A 16,079-nucleotide genomic window follows, 5' to 3' on the forward strand; every position below is an offset into this window, starting at 1 on the left:
GTATTATGTACAAACCACATGTACTCACTGACACATAACAAACCATACAGTTCTATTATAGTTGGGTTTTTTTTTAGCTGTTTTTTCTCAAACAGCCATTAGTTTTCATTCATTAGGGTAGGCTAGTTTATAAACCTGTCAGTGCCCTGTCTCCCACTAAATCTCTTCTGCCAGCCTTTCCTTCTTGGCCCTCGTGTTTCCTTCCTCCTGGTTTATTTGACTTGCCTCCTCTCTTTCTGGTTTTCTTTTCTCTCTCTACACCTTCCCTGTCCTCATCTGCTCTCCCCTTCTCCCCTCTACTGTTTTCAGCTTCTCTCTTGCCCCCCCCTTTGAGTTCATCCTCCTCCTCCCCTCAGCTTCTTTTCCCCTCCCCTCCTACTTTCTCTCCTCTGTTGTACTTATCTTCTCTGTTCTCCTCCACTTCTTCTGTTGTCTCCTCTCCTCTCCTCTCCTCTCATCTCCTTTCCTTGCATTACACTACATTTATTAAGCTCCTTCTCACCTCTCCTCTTATTTCCTTTCCTCTCCTATTCTTTTCTCCTATCCTGTTCTCTTCTCTCCTCTTATTTTATTGTCTCCTCTGCCCTCCTCATTTCCTCCTGTGCTCTCCCTGTTTCCTCATCTCCTCATTTCCACTCGTTTCCTAGTCTCCTCTCTTTTTCTTCTCTCTTTTTTCCTCAAATTCTATTGTCTCCTCTCCTCGTGTCCTCCTTTCCTTTCATTTCCTCCTTTTCTCTCATTTCCTCTGGTTTCCTCAACTCCTGCTAATTTTTTTCTTTAAATTTGTTTCCTCCTCTCCTTTCCTAGTTTCCTCCTTTCCTCTCAATTTTTCTCCTCTCCTCTCCTCTCCTCTCCTCTCCTCTCCTCTCCTCTCCTCTCCTCCTATCTCTTTCTTTATAAATTCACTTAAAGTTAATTGCTTCCAGCAGGCTTTTCTCTCAGTGTGTCACGCTGCTCTCTGTCATGTGATGACACTGTGTGGGCTTGTTATCGGGAGCCTGTGGATTGCTGCTGGGTGGAGGAGAGCCATTGCACTGAACATGAACTGACCTGACCACTTTAAATTTCAGTTTTGTGTACAGTGTGTGCAGCTGCCTACTCACCACAGCCATGAGATCCTCCTCAGTGTAGAGAGAGACTCATTTGCCCTTTGCTGCGTGGGACTGGACGGCACATCTCATAAATGGCTGAGGAGGTTTTAATTCCATCATCGGGGAAAATCACATCGGTAAGTTCAGCCTGGCTGCATGAATCAGGTCAGATCTAAAGCCAGGGCCGTCAGCTGACTGAACCTCAATAGTTTTAGACACAGAGACCCAGCAGGTAATACCATTTATTACCTACTTTCAAACTTCAGCAGTCCCGTACTTGGGATCAGCGGCTGCAACTCAATAAGATCTGATGAGATATTTTAACTAGGTCATCCAGACTTCACATCAACATTTTAAAAACCTTCAAACCAACATTTTAAAAACCTACTGTTGAAAAGGAAAGCCTTCACTGTTAAATCTGAAAAGTTGATCTTACCTAAAATAATCTTGAAAACCGATTGCCTAGAAAAAGGAAAGTAAATATAACTTTTAATTTTAAGTTATGTTTATGTCTAATCATCAAGTTTTCTCAAAATTTTGCTATATATACTTAATTTTGTGAAGTTGTTTTAACTTAAAAATTACAGCTGAAATTACCTTGTTCTTTCTTAAATTTTAGTAATTTGTGTAAACCTTGTAACTTGTTAGTCTGACCTAACTTGATCATGACAAAGAGGATTAAGCCAATGATGAAGAGATCTGAGGACCTGGGGAGATTTGCGAGTTTTGTTTTGGTAACAGAAAATACAAATATTACTGACTAATTTGGAACCAGCAGAATGCCGATATATAGCACAATAAACTTGGTTTATTGAAGTTGCTGAAACTTGGAAAGTTTTATTTAAGTGATCTTGCTATATTCAAGTTGCAACAACTTCACAAAATTAAGTTAATGTGACCAATGTTAGGTAAACCTAACAATTAGATATAATGTAAACATAAATGAAGACTAATGGTTATATTTCTGTACATTTTCAAAGCAATTAGTTTTCTTGATTTATATGTTATAGGTTGATTTCTAAGTACAATCAATTTGTACAGTGTACTATAAAAACTGATACTTTGATTTTGATTTTACTCAGAATTTATATGGCAACATTTTTCAGTCATGTTCCGTTATTGGGGGAATTTATTTCATTAGATCCTACATGAAAAAGCATTTCAACAAGTCAACATATGAATTACATCTGACCTGATTACATTCTGAAATTTGCTATGAAAAAAAAGTGTACCAACTTTAATACTCAATCTTTAATATTTCAAACAAATCTTAATTTTTTGGCTGTGTCAAATCTATTTACACATTTCACATTTTAGAAATTAGATATATTTAAAAAAAACAAAACAAACAAAATTGATCAAAGACACTGGTATTTTTGGGTCAGGGTTCAGGGTCAGTTGTGTGTGTTTTGGAACTTCATCATTCTTGTCGAGTTTGTCAGTTTTACAGCGATTTCATATCATGTTCTGTCCTCATTTAATAATACTATAACCAGGTCCAGAAGCATCAGCAAGATTACCTTACAGTGACATATATATATAGCCAGAAAAGTCTGCAGATGTATTAGCTCATGCATTGCAGACAAGAGGATATTTACAAATGTCGTTTGTGTGTGTGTGTGAGGGCATCTGAATTTTATTGTTTGTAGTGGTGGATGAACTTACTTTGGACTGACAACAGCCTCTTGCTGTGTTGTGTGAATTAGGAGTGTTTGAGGAGAAAACACCTAGCTGCCTGTTCAGGAAAGAGAGTGGAGTGGCTTGACGGGGTATTAGTTGAGTTTGGCTTTTGTTTAGTATTCATTCCATTTTGTGTTTAATTCAGCCTGTTAAGCAGTAGTAATTACTGGAAAGGTACTGGTAAGATTACATTGTAAATATCTGTTTCAGAGTGATTGGTTGGATTGTCTATGTGCCTGTCACTGTGAAATGGTTCTGGTAGGCTCTGAGGTGTATGCGCAACATGTCTCATCCCAAACCATCATGCTACAGTGGATTTCAGTAAATGGTAAATGGACTGCACTTGTATAGCACTTTTCTAGTCTTTTTCATTACTCAAGTGCTTTTACACTGAATGCCACATTCACTCATTTGCCCACACATTCAGACACTGGTAGACAAGGCTACCGTACAAGGTGCAACTTACTTAGTAACTAGTCACACACATTCACACTCTGATGATGCAGGATCAGGAGCAATTTGGGGTTCAGTATCTTGACCGAGGATACTTTGACATGGAGGAGCCAGGAATCGAACCACCAACCTTCTGATTAGAGGACAACCCGCTTAGGAATCCTTTTACGTATGTCTGCTGTTGACGTTACAAGATGGGGCTACCATGATATCAACACATGCACGTGATGAGATGACATGACATACGGTTATGTTTAGACAATACAAGCACACGGCATTGAACATCATAAACACATATGTTAGCACGAATGGTTAGGATGGGGAAAGAGGCACATAGTAAGGTGTAGAAAAACACATCACATTCAGACGAGAAGTGAACACAGGACTCTCACATGAAAGTTTTGGTTTCTTTGGACCCATCCACTGCCCCTTCCGCCTGCCTGCCTTATAGGCACCCTCATGCTCCTTCTACTCGGTCGTTACTGGCAGCGATTCAATCTGACGCCATCCTGCCTTACAGACGCTGTAGGTGCCGTCCACCCGAGTATAGTAACACTACAACTAGTTCTGTCCAGCCAGGTTCTCACCTGACGCAATGCAGTGGCATTTTATGTAAACAGTGTCTATGCCAAAAGCACTGTCAAAGCAGTTGTATTTTATGAGCTCAGACTGAGAACAGGCTGGGCAGGTGGGAAAGCAATGTGGAGGCACAGAGAGAGGGAGTCAGGTTGGATGTTACCTCTGCTGCTGGAATCTGCCTGGAGACTGCCTTTGTTGACCCTTAGCCTGCAACATGTTTGATGAGAGCTGTTGAACTTTAGGGTGAGGGGAAGGGGGTAGTAGTAGTGGTAAAAGTCAGATCCCTGAAAGTAAATCCCTGCTTGACTGGTGTGACTCGTTTTTACAAGTCAATATTGCTGGTTTGTAAAGGATCACCCCCTTCAAAACCATACATTTGGTGTCAGAAGTGGGATGAGATGCAACCAGGTCAAAGCAACATATTCTCATAGAACAGTTCTAATGATATCCTACTAAAAAATAATATACAGTTAATATACAGTTGGTAGGTTTAGGTTTTGGATATAAAGCTTCTATGTTTAAGTTTAGGAGAAGAAACATGTTTGGGTGCCCTTAGGTTTAGGCAAGTACAGTCACTGTTGTTAGGTTTAGGAAAAGAAACATGGTGAGGCTTTACGCCTGACGTGACGCAAACCTCACACATTTCTGAAGACACGTCTCCAGGGAAAAGTCCATATTTTTGTGACCAATCCCACACCACAACTTCCCTCCTTACAAGACCACTGTTGATCGCTTACTTGTTCACTCCTGTCATCGTATTAGTCATGTGATCACAGCCTTTCAAAATATATTGGATATGTATGAATTTGGGTGCACTACTTTTCGTAGGAAAATGTTCAAACTGTGTGTTAAAACAGCCTGGTTGAAGGTGTGTAGCTTTTATGGCTCAGACACACAAAAAATAAGACACAACACGCTGACTTGGGAGTCCTCAAAATGAACTACGATTCAGTTTACATGAAATGGCAAATTAATGTGATTCTGTGCCTTGTAAAAATGTTGGCTCCCCCTGCTGGGACTGTCTGTTAATGTGTTGATGTGGTGATTTATAATTAAGCCCACCATAATTGTTGTCAAATTTACATGCTGAAGAAGAGTATCTGGCCCGAACACATGAATTGGAGTGTTGTCCAGACACACTAAACCTAAGAACTAGTAGCAATGATTAAAATGCATTTGTGATTCAAACACTGAAACCAGAAACCCGTCTATTGTGTGCTGAGCTGAACGGCCAATCAAAGCGATGTCATTCTTTGACGGGCTCTGCCATGGCCTATTTAACATGCTGAGTCATCCAAAAGAACAAACTAATAGGTGCCAATGGCGCAACAAACGTTGCAAATACTAGTGTGATGGATGCTCATCAATAGCCTAATATTGACCATGCTGCATCATACCATGTTGACATCACGGTAATGGCATCCTGGAACGTTAACAGCTGACACCGAAGGATACCTAAAACGTCATAAGAAGACTTGGAAGGTCAGTGACAGAGCGGCACCATGTGATGAGTTTGGATGAGAACATTTGGAATTTCAATTGTTAATTGCGGTTAATCACCCCATCCACCTTCCCAACCCCACTATAAGTGCACTCGCATACCTTAAATTACATGGCTACTGGCAGCATTATTGCCTGACATGACCAGTGTCATCCGGCTGAAGTGACACCGCATGTGCACATTGTATACGGTTGTGCCTGGTGCCATCGAGTCATCTGTCAGTGTATAATGACAGTGTAATAGGTTCTTTTTTTTCTTTATATTTTTTTGTTAACTCCGTTGCTCCACTCTCTGCACACTTGGGTTTCTCTCAACTTTTCTTCTTGAGTCTGTTTGTGCACACAGCAGTGCAGTCTCATGCCCTTGTATGGGAATCTTCAGGGTGTTCTTCTACGCTAATTAGGATCAACTGACTCGCCCTATTATCTTACAAGGACAGAGAGATTCATCATACAGGTGCAAACAATTCTGGGGTTTAAGAACAGGTCCTGAATCAGATGTTTTCTTAGGACTTTTCCTAGAAACAAATTTAAGAAAAAACATGGCATTGAAGGCATTGGTGAAAGAGGCCCATTGTGCATAAGTAACATCTTATGTCTCTGTCTTAACTCCATTTCCTGTCATCACCTGACTAGTTTGGAAAGTTTCTCAGCATGAAACTTCGTAACACATCTCTCTCTCTCTCTCTGTCTTTCTCTCCGGCTGTCTGCAGCAACTGACCGGCTCTTTGTTGGCGGTGGCATTCCTCACCTCCTTTGGGAGCTCCATGCTCTATGGCTACAATTTGGCAGTGGTCAACTCCCCTGCTGTGGTAAGATGCATGTCTACCTGTGCATGGACACACACACACACACACACACACACACACACACACACACACACACACACACAGGCCCGCCGACAGGGGGGGACAAACGGGTCACTTGTGCCGGGCACTACTGAGTTGGTGGGAAGGGGCCAGAATTGGGCCCTCTAGTGCCCTTAATTCTCTGCTGGAGGAAGCAGAAGAATGGACTATTTGTCAAAATGGGGCTGTTTGTGAAAATGTATGTATTTTAATTAACATTAAAGCTTTCTGTATTTATCTTCCTAATTTTCCTTCACACAGTGATGGAAAATCTTTAAATTACCGCCATGTAAAATTGGTTTGGCCAGTCGGAGAAAGTCAGGTGCAGAAAATAGAAAAAGAGAAAGCTAAAGCAGACAGGGAAGGAAGTTTATGAAGAAATTCTTGAAAGGAGTCACGTGGGACCACAGACCAAGATGGCCGCCTACAACGAACCTCCTGTCAGGTTGCCCACTTTCCCTCTTGGCAACTCGAGGAAACCTTTAATGTAAGCTACAAATCAGATGCCATACAGCACGGCTTGATAAAGAAGTTTAAAAGAGAGCCCAGCAGTGTGAGGAGCTTCAGAGAGTAGTGCAGGACATTGCAAACGGAAACAGGCCTCTCAATCTCAGTCTGGTTGGTGTGAAAGAGCGCTCTGAAAATGGAAAACCAAGAGAACTGGTGAGATCCATCATTTCCGAGGCACTGGGCATTGTCTTGTCAGAAACCGAGCTGCAGCGGGCACACCACTCCCTTGCTCTGGAGCCCGACAAGGGACAACCACCGAGGCTGATCATCATGCGTTTCCAGTTTTTTGGAGAGAGAGAGGATGCTCGCTGTCGTCAGACAAATATATTGAGACAAGAGGGGAATTATCTGGAATGACTGCAAGATTTCCATCTTTCCTGACATGACCAGGAAAGAGAAGAGGAGGAGGTTTTCTGACGTCAGGAAGAAACGTCATGACCTCGACATCAGATTCACACTGGTTTATCCTGCAACTCTCCGTTTCATATGGAACAGAGAGAGGAAAAGCTTTGAAGATCCCCGTAAGGCGATGGAGCTCATTACACAGAAGCCAATGGAGTGAATACGTTTGGGTTATACAGACTTAGAAAGTCATCAGCAGCACTAACAACTGAAGCTCGGGCTGTTATGATGAACACTGGGAATTAAACAGTCTATGGAAGCGAGTTAACAGATGCAAAAATGAGGGATCACACTTCCCAGCATGCAGGTTAATTTTTTTCCTTCAATTCCCACACCCATTTTTGATTGACAGATGGCAAAATAAAGACAAACAAAACGGGGTAAGATGAGGAGGAAAAAAAAACAAAACATTCAAGTCTCAGTTGTAATATGTCCTAAATACTACAGAGCAACTACATATAAAGGTAGTATATTGTTGTATTTCATGATGTGGGGATTTGGGAGGTTTGTGGGCCTCTACAGACCAGTAATGATAAGGGTGTGCCTACAATGGGCACTGTTTGGTTATGGGAAGAGAGCACAGTGGTGACTGTCTCAAAGTTCCCATGTGATTGTTTATTTTTTTATCTGTGTTTTTTTCTGGAAGGTTTGGTTAAGTTTTGGTTTGGTGTTCTGCACAGACTTGAGTTTTAAAACAGCATGTAAGTATTGTGTCTCAGTATTGGCAGCTCAGGATTGTATTTATCTTATTTTATTTTTTCTGGGAGCCCAATAACCTCAGAAAGCAGACTTTTGATAGAAAGTGAAAAGTAAGAATGGATAAAAGTATGAGAATAATTACTTGGAATGTGAATGGTTTGTTAAACCCTGTTAAGAGAAAGAAGTGTTTATGTTACCTTAAATCTCGAAATGCAGATGTGGCATTTCTCCAGCTAGTACATTTGATAGATAAGGAAATTGTCAAAGTTAAGAGAAACTGGATGGGTCATGTGTTTTTCAGTTGTTTTACTGATCAGAAACGTGGAGTTGCTATTTTAATCGATAAGAAGCTTACTTTCGTATTTTTGAATCAGCATAAGAATGACAAAGAATGAAAAATTAAAATTAGCCTTGTGAATGTTGACTGTAAGGTTCTTACAAAAGTCCTGGCCCTGGTCCTGGTCTTCTACTGACAATCTTAGACGGTTACTCCACTTGATGTGGTCAAGTCATGCTGATGAAACACAAATCGCTGCCCTCTCACTTGATGCTGAGAAGGCATTTGATCGGGTGGAATGAAGATTTTTGTTCAGTGTTTTGGAAAAATTTGGGTTTGGGAGGGGGTTTCTCAATTGGATTAAGAAAATTTATGCAAAACCTAGTGCGGCTGTGGTCATGAATGGTATGATTTCCTCATTTTTCGAGCTGTCTAGAGGCACAAAGCATGGGGATCCCCTTTCCCCTCTTCTGTTTATGTTATTCATAGAGCCGTTAGCAATAGAGATAAGAAAAGAAGTAAGGATTAAAGGAGTACGGGCTGGTGGAAGACAGCACAAATTCTTTCTATATGCGGATGACATTCTGTGCCTGGTCTTGGAGCCAGCATCCTCTACCCAAGCTCTACTTGATACAATCAAAATGTTCTCTCAGATTTCTGGCTACAAAGTAAACTGGCATAAGTCGGAGATCATGCCTGTATCTAAGACATGTTACCCCACTATGGTTAGGGCTGGTCAATTTAAGTGGCTCACATCTGGCATGATGTATCCATCCATCCATTCATTGTCTTCCGCTTATCCGGGGTGGGGTTGCGGGGGCAGCAGCCTAAGCAGGGAAACCCAGACTTCCCTCTCTCCAGCCACTTCGTCCAGCTCTTCCCAGGGGATCCCGAGGTGTTCCCAGGCCAGCTGAGAGTCTCTCCTGCGTGTCCTGGGTCTTCCGCGGGGCTTCCTACCGGTGGGACGTGCCCTGAACACCTCACCGTGGAGGGTCCGGGAGGCATCCTAATTAGATGCCCGAGCCACCTCATCTGGCTCTTCTCAATGCGGAGGAGCAGCGGCTCTACTCCGAGCTCCTCCCGGATGACCGAGCTTCTCACCCTATCTCTAAGGGAGAGCCCGGCCACCCTATGGAGGAAGCTCATTTTGGCTGCTTGTACTCACGATCTTGATCTTTCGGTCACTACCCAAAACTTGTGACCATAGGTGAGGGTAGGAACGAAGACTGACCGGTAAATCGAGAACTTTGCCTTTCGGCTCAGCTCCCTCTTCACCACGACAGATCGGTGCAGAGTCTGCGTCACTTAATCTGACTTCTCTCCTCACAAAGATAAAGGACAGTTTAGAAAAGTGGCAGAAACCTAATACAAGCCTTTAGGGCAAGATTAACACAGTTTAACTACCTGTCAATGATGCTTCCAGTAACAATACCTGGAGAAACAATACAACCAAATTATAAAGAATTATTTTTGGAATGGGAATAAACCAAGAATTAATATACAAAAACTTTATACAACGAGAAGGAATGGTGGGCTTTCTCTGCCTAATGTGGAGCTGTATAGTACGGCCTTTGACATGGATAAATTGGCAAAACACTGGATTAATGAGCGTAATCATCTAGGATGGATTGGAATAGAACAAGAACTTTAGTCCTTTAGTCCAAATAAAGCTCTATCACAAAATACCCAGTCTCTGAATAGGTCTGGGAGCAAAGAAACTAATCCAATTTTACAACACTCAAAGAATTTCTGGATTAAACTTCATAAATTATTTAAGAGATCACAGTATAAACAGGTGTAGTCTTCACCTTGGAATAACCCAGCAGTAAAAGTGGGGAAAAAAGTGATTTTTTGGCATTCCTGGTTGTGTAGTGGTATTAGAAATATAGCTGCTCTGATCAATGATAAAATATTTAAATCTTTTGTAGAACTCAGTTCATAGTTCCCCTTTAACAATAGATCAGATTTCTGGAGATATTTACAAAAAAGGAGCAGTTTGGGGAATGTTGTTAACCAGTTGCCTGGGGAGGATAATATGCTTCAGCAATACTTTAAACTACCTAAAAACAATCAGTCAGCCTCCACCTTTTATAAGATAATATCCAATGCAATATATGGAAACTGCGAGAACCTCAGACTTATCTGACAGAGGGATTTAAATAAAAGCATTGATAAGGATTCCTGTACAAGTGCAGGCTGGTTTACAAGAGAAGCCAAGGAAAATTTACACACTATAAGATACTTCATTGATATTATTTCACACCTTTTCATCTTCATAAAATGGGTTTATTAGAAAATAATCTATGCTGGAAATGTAAAAGGCAGGAAGGCACCTTTATCCATGCAATGTGAGACTGCCCTTTAGTCTTGCCCTTCTGGAGAGAGATAATAAAAACAATTCAAGAATGGCCAGGTACACCTGTTCCTGAAGTGGTTCAACTTTGCCTTTTGGGAGACAGGTTGTGTTTACCTAGCATCTCAAAAGAAGCATTTGTTCTAGCCCTCACAGGTTTTATTACAGCTGCTAGGGTAATCCTCCGCCACTGGAAAAGTCTAGCCAGACCTGAATATAGAGAATAGGTTAAGTTAATGACAGAGAATGCATCCTTTGAGTTACTGATAGCTAACCTGCATAATCATAGGGAATCATATCAACTTGTCTGGAATCAGTTTTAAATACTATATCATAGTTTGCAGATACATCTCATGTCATTCTTACATTACGTACATTTCTTTCTCAAAGAATTGCAATTGTAGAATAAGATGAAGGAAGTGGGCTCTTGTTTTCTTTTATTTTGGCTGCCCCTTGTTTTTCAGGCTTCACTTGGACAGTGGGCTGTCTGATGACCTCTCATCTGAGAGTTTGTTGTCCCAAACCCAAGCAACTCTGTCATCTGGCCTGCACACACACACACACACACACACACACACACACACACACACACACACACACACACACACACTTTGACCCAGAGCTGGTTTGGCAACATGGCAACATGGGTAATTGTGCAAGGTCCTAAGAGACCCAAAAGTCACAAATTCCCTGCATGATAAGTGATTTTTACTAATTTAATTGATGCATTTGTTAAGAATTTATGCCACTAATATACAATATCATCTACAGTGGACCCTGCAATTACTACCCTTTTTTGTTGGCCTGTCCTGTAGAAGAGCCCTGAGCTCACCCGGTAGCTACCCATCTTGAAATAAAGTGCTGATCACAGTATGGGCTTATCAGCAGGCAGCAGTTGTCACCAAAATGCATTCCAGAAAGCCAACAGTGAGCAAGCCTACTTTTTTAAAAATTCACTGTGATAAAGACAGCTAACAATTTGAGGGACTTTGATTGATGATACAGGGCTTCAATATGCTTGCAATATAGCCTAATTAAATATTCCTCTGAAGTCATAAAATGCCAACACGCTGTGCACCTAAGTGGCCACATTTTGCAGCTTTGCAGTAAACTTCTGTGTCTGCTTATTACATATAAAGTATCCTTTTGCATCTGCTGTTAAAGTTCCGGGATGCCGCTACCATGATGTCAACAAATGCACATGGTGGGATTATGCAGCATATGGTTATGTTTAGACAGACAAAAGCACATAGCAACCAACACCAGAACATGATCAATCACATATACTGGCACAGATGGTTAGGAATAGGAGAAGGAGGCACATGGTGAGGTGTAGAAAAAAAATATATCACAGATGGTAAGTGAACACCAGACTGCTGCATGAAAGTTTGCATTTGTTGGACCCATCCACCATCCCTCCTGCCCGCTTTACAGGCGCCCTTGTGCTCCTTATATTACCTTGTTACCTGCAGCATTTCAACTTGACGCCATCCTGCCATGATAATGCAGACACAGCATGTGCTGTCCAATGGCATGTAATAATACCTGTACATAGAATAATTCTCACCTGACGCCATCCAGCTACATTTCATGCGCATGCAAAGGGTGGAAAAGCACTGTCAAAGCAGCAGTATTGAACAAATGTGGAATGGCTGAAAATGTACAGCCTTCATTTTCCATAACATTCTTTATAGTCTTCAGTGCAAAAATAAAAATAATAGACTTTCCTGAACTGATAATTTGCCTTATTTTAGCAGATCACCATTAATAAAATATGAATAATAAAACATGACTACCACAGAATGCTCCTATCAGTCTTTATTACTATTTACTTTAAATATCATGGCCAAACACACTGATATCCAAAGTAGATGTTATTTCTGATTTTTAAAGATACTGAAAATCTATTTTCTGATTTTCTGATGTGGACAGTTTTCTGCAAAATAGTTTTGCTTATTTCATGTGAAATATTTGTGTATAGTATTTGTGATTTCTTTCTCATTTTTCTGTACTGGTTGAGAGTGGGCAGAGTTTGAGTGAGGTAATGTTACTTACTTCCATGCATCGATCAGGAGTCAGCAAGTCAACTTAAACACGAGAGTGATGTTTGCTTATGTTATTTGAGGACGCCCCCCTCCCCGGCATCCTCAAATAACCCATCTGAGGTATTTACCATCACAGTCTACTTGAAGAGCAAGTCACATGCATTAAAGCTTCCAGTGAGTAGCAGCATGTGTCTGCCAGTCATCCTGCTGCAGTTGGGGTAATTGATGCAGGTCCACCAACCCCCTGCCATCACATGGTCAACTGATTAGGATACTGAAGTCAAAAAAGGGTCGTGGATTAGATTAGACCAAGAGCTAAAAAATGTGAAAGTGAAAAAAGAAGAAGCACATAAAGTTTGTTAGTGCTGGTCTTGTGAGACCAGGATATCTTGGCCACATGATGCACAAAGATAAGGTTTCCTCTCTCATCAGGAAATACTGCTCTCTAATTTGGCTCTAAAAGGTGGAGTGAACCAAATCCCGTCTCAACACAATTCCTCTCAGAGCAAATCTAGTGGATCTGCAGTTTGAATTTGGGCTTTAGTTCACAACCTCACCAACTGTGTGACCACTTTCCCATCCACAAAATGTTTGTATGCATTTTGGTGCTCACATTCTCCTGTGAAGTTTGTTTTAATAGATTACGCGTGACATACACTTCTTTCAGGCATTCTTTCAGGCATGATTATAAATTATAAATCTGTATAAATTGTGGACTATCATCTCCATAAATTCCCTCATACATGGCTGCTCCCACGTATAAGGGGCTTGCCTTTCCATTATGGCTCCATATCACGCCAACGTGGCCTTGGATTGGAAATAATGACGGCTAGTGCAGTGGCTGGAATAGAAATTAAGCTGCTAATGTTTTTTAACATCCATCACCATGCTTCTTGGAATGTTATTTTGAAAATATCACTTCAGTTTTGTGCAAATCAGTAATGTTAACCTGTCCTCTGTCACTACTTCAGAAAGTTTGCAAAATAGTAAGACATTACACCCTGTTAACCCAGGGACTGAAATCACTGGTATAATGTCTATTGGCTTAACTGTAACTATAGAAATTTCTTGCATTTATGCATCATGAATGATCATGATTTTTTATTGTTTTTGCCACCTTGAATGCTGCCTTCTTTCTCTGACCCTTTTCGATGTTTCTGTTTCATCTCTCAGCACATAAAGAACTTCTACAACAGGACGGTGTTGAGTCGCAATGGAACAGCACTCAGTGAGGAAAGCCTCACCCTCATGTACTCTCTCACTGTCTCTATCTTCGCGATTGGAGGTCTGGTGGGCTCTCTCATCGTGGGCATGCTGGTCACTCGCTTTGGCAGGTAAGACTAAGTGTTCACAGATTGTTCAGGAGATCCTGTATTTTATACCAGTTCTACAACAGTCAATGTTTATTTCATTTAACCATGACGACAATCTTTCTCTCAATCTCACCAAGTAGTTAGAGCTCTGGTGTACTGACATACAAAAAAAATGCATGCAGATAACCAATCCACACACAAAATATGTCTGTCAATACTACACTGCATGTCCAGACAGAGTCAGTTGTGTTATGCCCCATCTAGGGGCGGCCAGGACACAACGTGATAAACCCATTTCCCTCAAGTCCCAAGCAGCCATGAGGATGACTTTGTCAAGATTTAACAAAGGAAGTGATTTATTTACAACATATAATACATATAATAAGAACAGAAAGTGGATGGAAATTTACCTCAGGGTGAAAATCAGGTTAACATGTTAAACACAAACATCTCTGAGAAGTAATTAAGATAATCCAAATAAATCTAAGACAACTGAAGTATAATTTAACTTAACAGAAACAGAACAAAAGGAGGTTAACTACACTGAAGTTTCACCCTTACATTACCCAAAATAAACCCAAGTAAACAAAACTCTCAAACAAAGGAAAGCGTGGCAGGTTGGGGTGGGGTGGGGGTGGGGTTACCCCTGCACTGCAGTGACGTCACCACGCTCCTTAAATAGGGGAAGACCTCCGTTACAGCCTATCACCTATCGAGGCAGGAACTCAATCGGAGCAATGACGCACTTGCATTGATACACACACAAGCACACAAAGGAGCAACACACATCCAACAAAGCCAATCTACAACAAAATAATACAATAATAACATACATTATGTCCTCAGTCGTAACACCCCCTTTCCCAAGAACTGAAGATCCCCCTCCGATGTTCAATTTAAGAAAACGACATAAACAAAGTATCAGCTAAGATAGATAGATCTCTATATTGAAATCTTGCAAAAGAAGAGACCAATGCATGAGGTGCTGATTCGAGTTGCGCATCTGATTTAAGAATACCGGCGGATTGTGGTCAGTGAACACATAAACAGGTTGTGAAGTAGATCCGAGGTTCTGCAGAGAAAGCAGCAGGGAGAGAGCTTCCTTTTCTATAGTGTTATAGTTGAGCTGGTGTTTGTTAAACTTTTTAGAAAAGTAGCAGATTGGATGGTCTATACCCTGCGCATCTTCCTGGAGAAGAACGGAACGTGTGCCAAGCGCATTTGCATCGACCTCTAATTTAAAGGACTGTGAGAAGTTTGGCGCAGCGAGGACGGGCGCACTACACAGCAAAGCCTTAGCTGACACAAAAGCAGACTGACAAGTGGGAGACCAAAACTTTTACTGGGACTCATGAGACATGTCAGAGGAGCTACAACAATTATAAAAATTATGACAAAATCCTTGGTAATACCCGCACATATCGAGGAAACGGCACAAGCTTTTCTTTGACTCTGGCACGGGAAAATCAATCATGGCTTGCACTTTCTCTGCCACAGGGTGCACCTGCTCTTGACCCACCTGTTTACCCAGATAAGTGACAGTGCCTTTGCCAAATTCACATTTTTGCAAAGTTAACTGTTAGGGAAGCTTCACGGAGACGAGTAAAAATCTGTGAAAGCGTGGCGAGATGGTCAGACCAGGTGGAGGAATAGGCAACCACGTTGATGAGATAAGCTTCACAATTTTGGACACCAGCCTGCATGTGCTGCGTAAGGCACTGAAACGTAGCAGGAGTGTTGCACAGGCCAAATGGCATTACAGTATATTGGAGGAAGGTGTCAGGTGTAACAAAAGCGGATGCTCGTGGAGTTAACGGCACTTGCCAGTAACCTTTTAACAGGTCGAACTTGATCACAAAGTTAGCGGAACCTACTCTGTCAATGCAATCCTCCATCAGCGGCTAACTTTTCGCTATTCATTAAAAAATCGAGAGGTTTGGTCAGGTTTAGGGACGAGGACACACGGAGAGCTCCACGTACTCATGCTGGGAGCAGCCAATCCGCGTTTGATCAAATAACCCAGCTCTCTTTGTGGGATTAAGGTGATATGCGTGCTGCTTAATTGGCTTATGGCCTTCCACCTCAATACCATGACACAAAACTTAAGTCTGACGTGGATGATCAGAAAAGAGTAACAAATTATCTTCAATCAAATTGATCAAATCAGCACGCACAGAATCAGACAAATAGCAAAGATTCCAAATCATTGAATATTTCCAAATTTTTCAGACTACTGGGTGGCATCGAGCCACTTTTTTCTTTTAACCCGTCTTCGGAGGGGTGATGCTCCAGGGGAGCAGAGGACACAGAGACTACCGATGCAGCAGGA

At 41.5% G+C, this 16,079-nt stretch overlaps 1 protein-coding gene across 1 annotated transcript in view; it reads left to right on the top strand.

Moving 5' to 3' along the window:
* The first annotated feature begins 859 nt into the window (after window positions 1-859).
* Window positions 860-16,079, top strand: part of slc2a15a (solute carrier family 2 member 15a) — a 45,738-nt gene continuing 30,518 nt past the window's right edge. Inside the window, exons 1-3 of the mRNA XM_042502418.2 lie at window positions 860-1,228; window positions 6,017-6,115; window positions 13,611-13,771. Coding sequence (XP_042358352.2) covers window positions 1,184-1,228; window positions 6,017-6,115; window positions 13,611-13,771 — 305 coding nt within the window. The 5' untranslated portion in view covers window positions 860-1,183. The remainder of the gene's footprint in view (window positions 1,229-6,016; window positions 6,116-13,610; window positions 13,772-16,079) is intronic.

This window comes from Plectropomus leopardus, chromosome 13 (genome assembly GCF_026936395.1).
Source record: "Plectropomus leopardus strain MGB_pleo_1.0 chromosome 13, ASM2693639v1, whole genome shotgun sequence".
Taxonomy (NCBI): Eukaryota; Metazoa; Chordata; class Actinopteri; order Perciformes; family Serranidae; genus Plectropomus; species Plectropomus leopardus.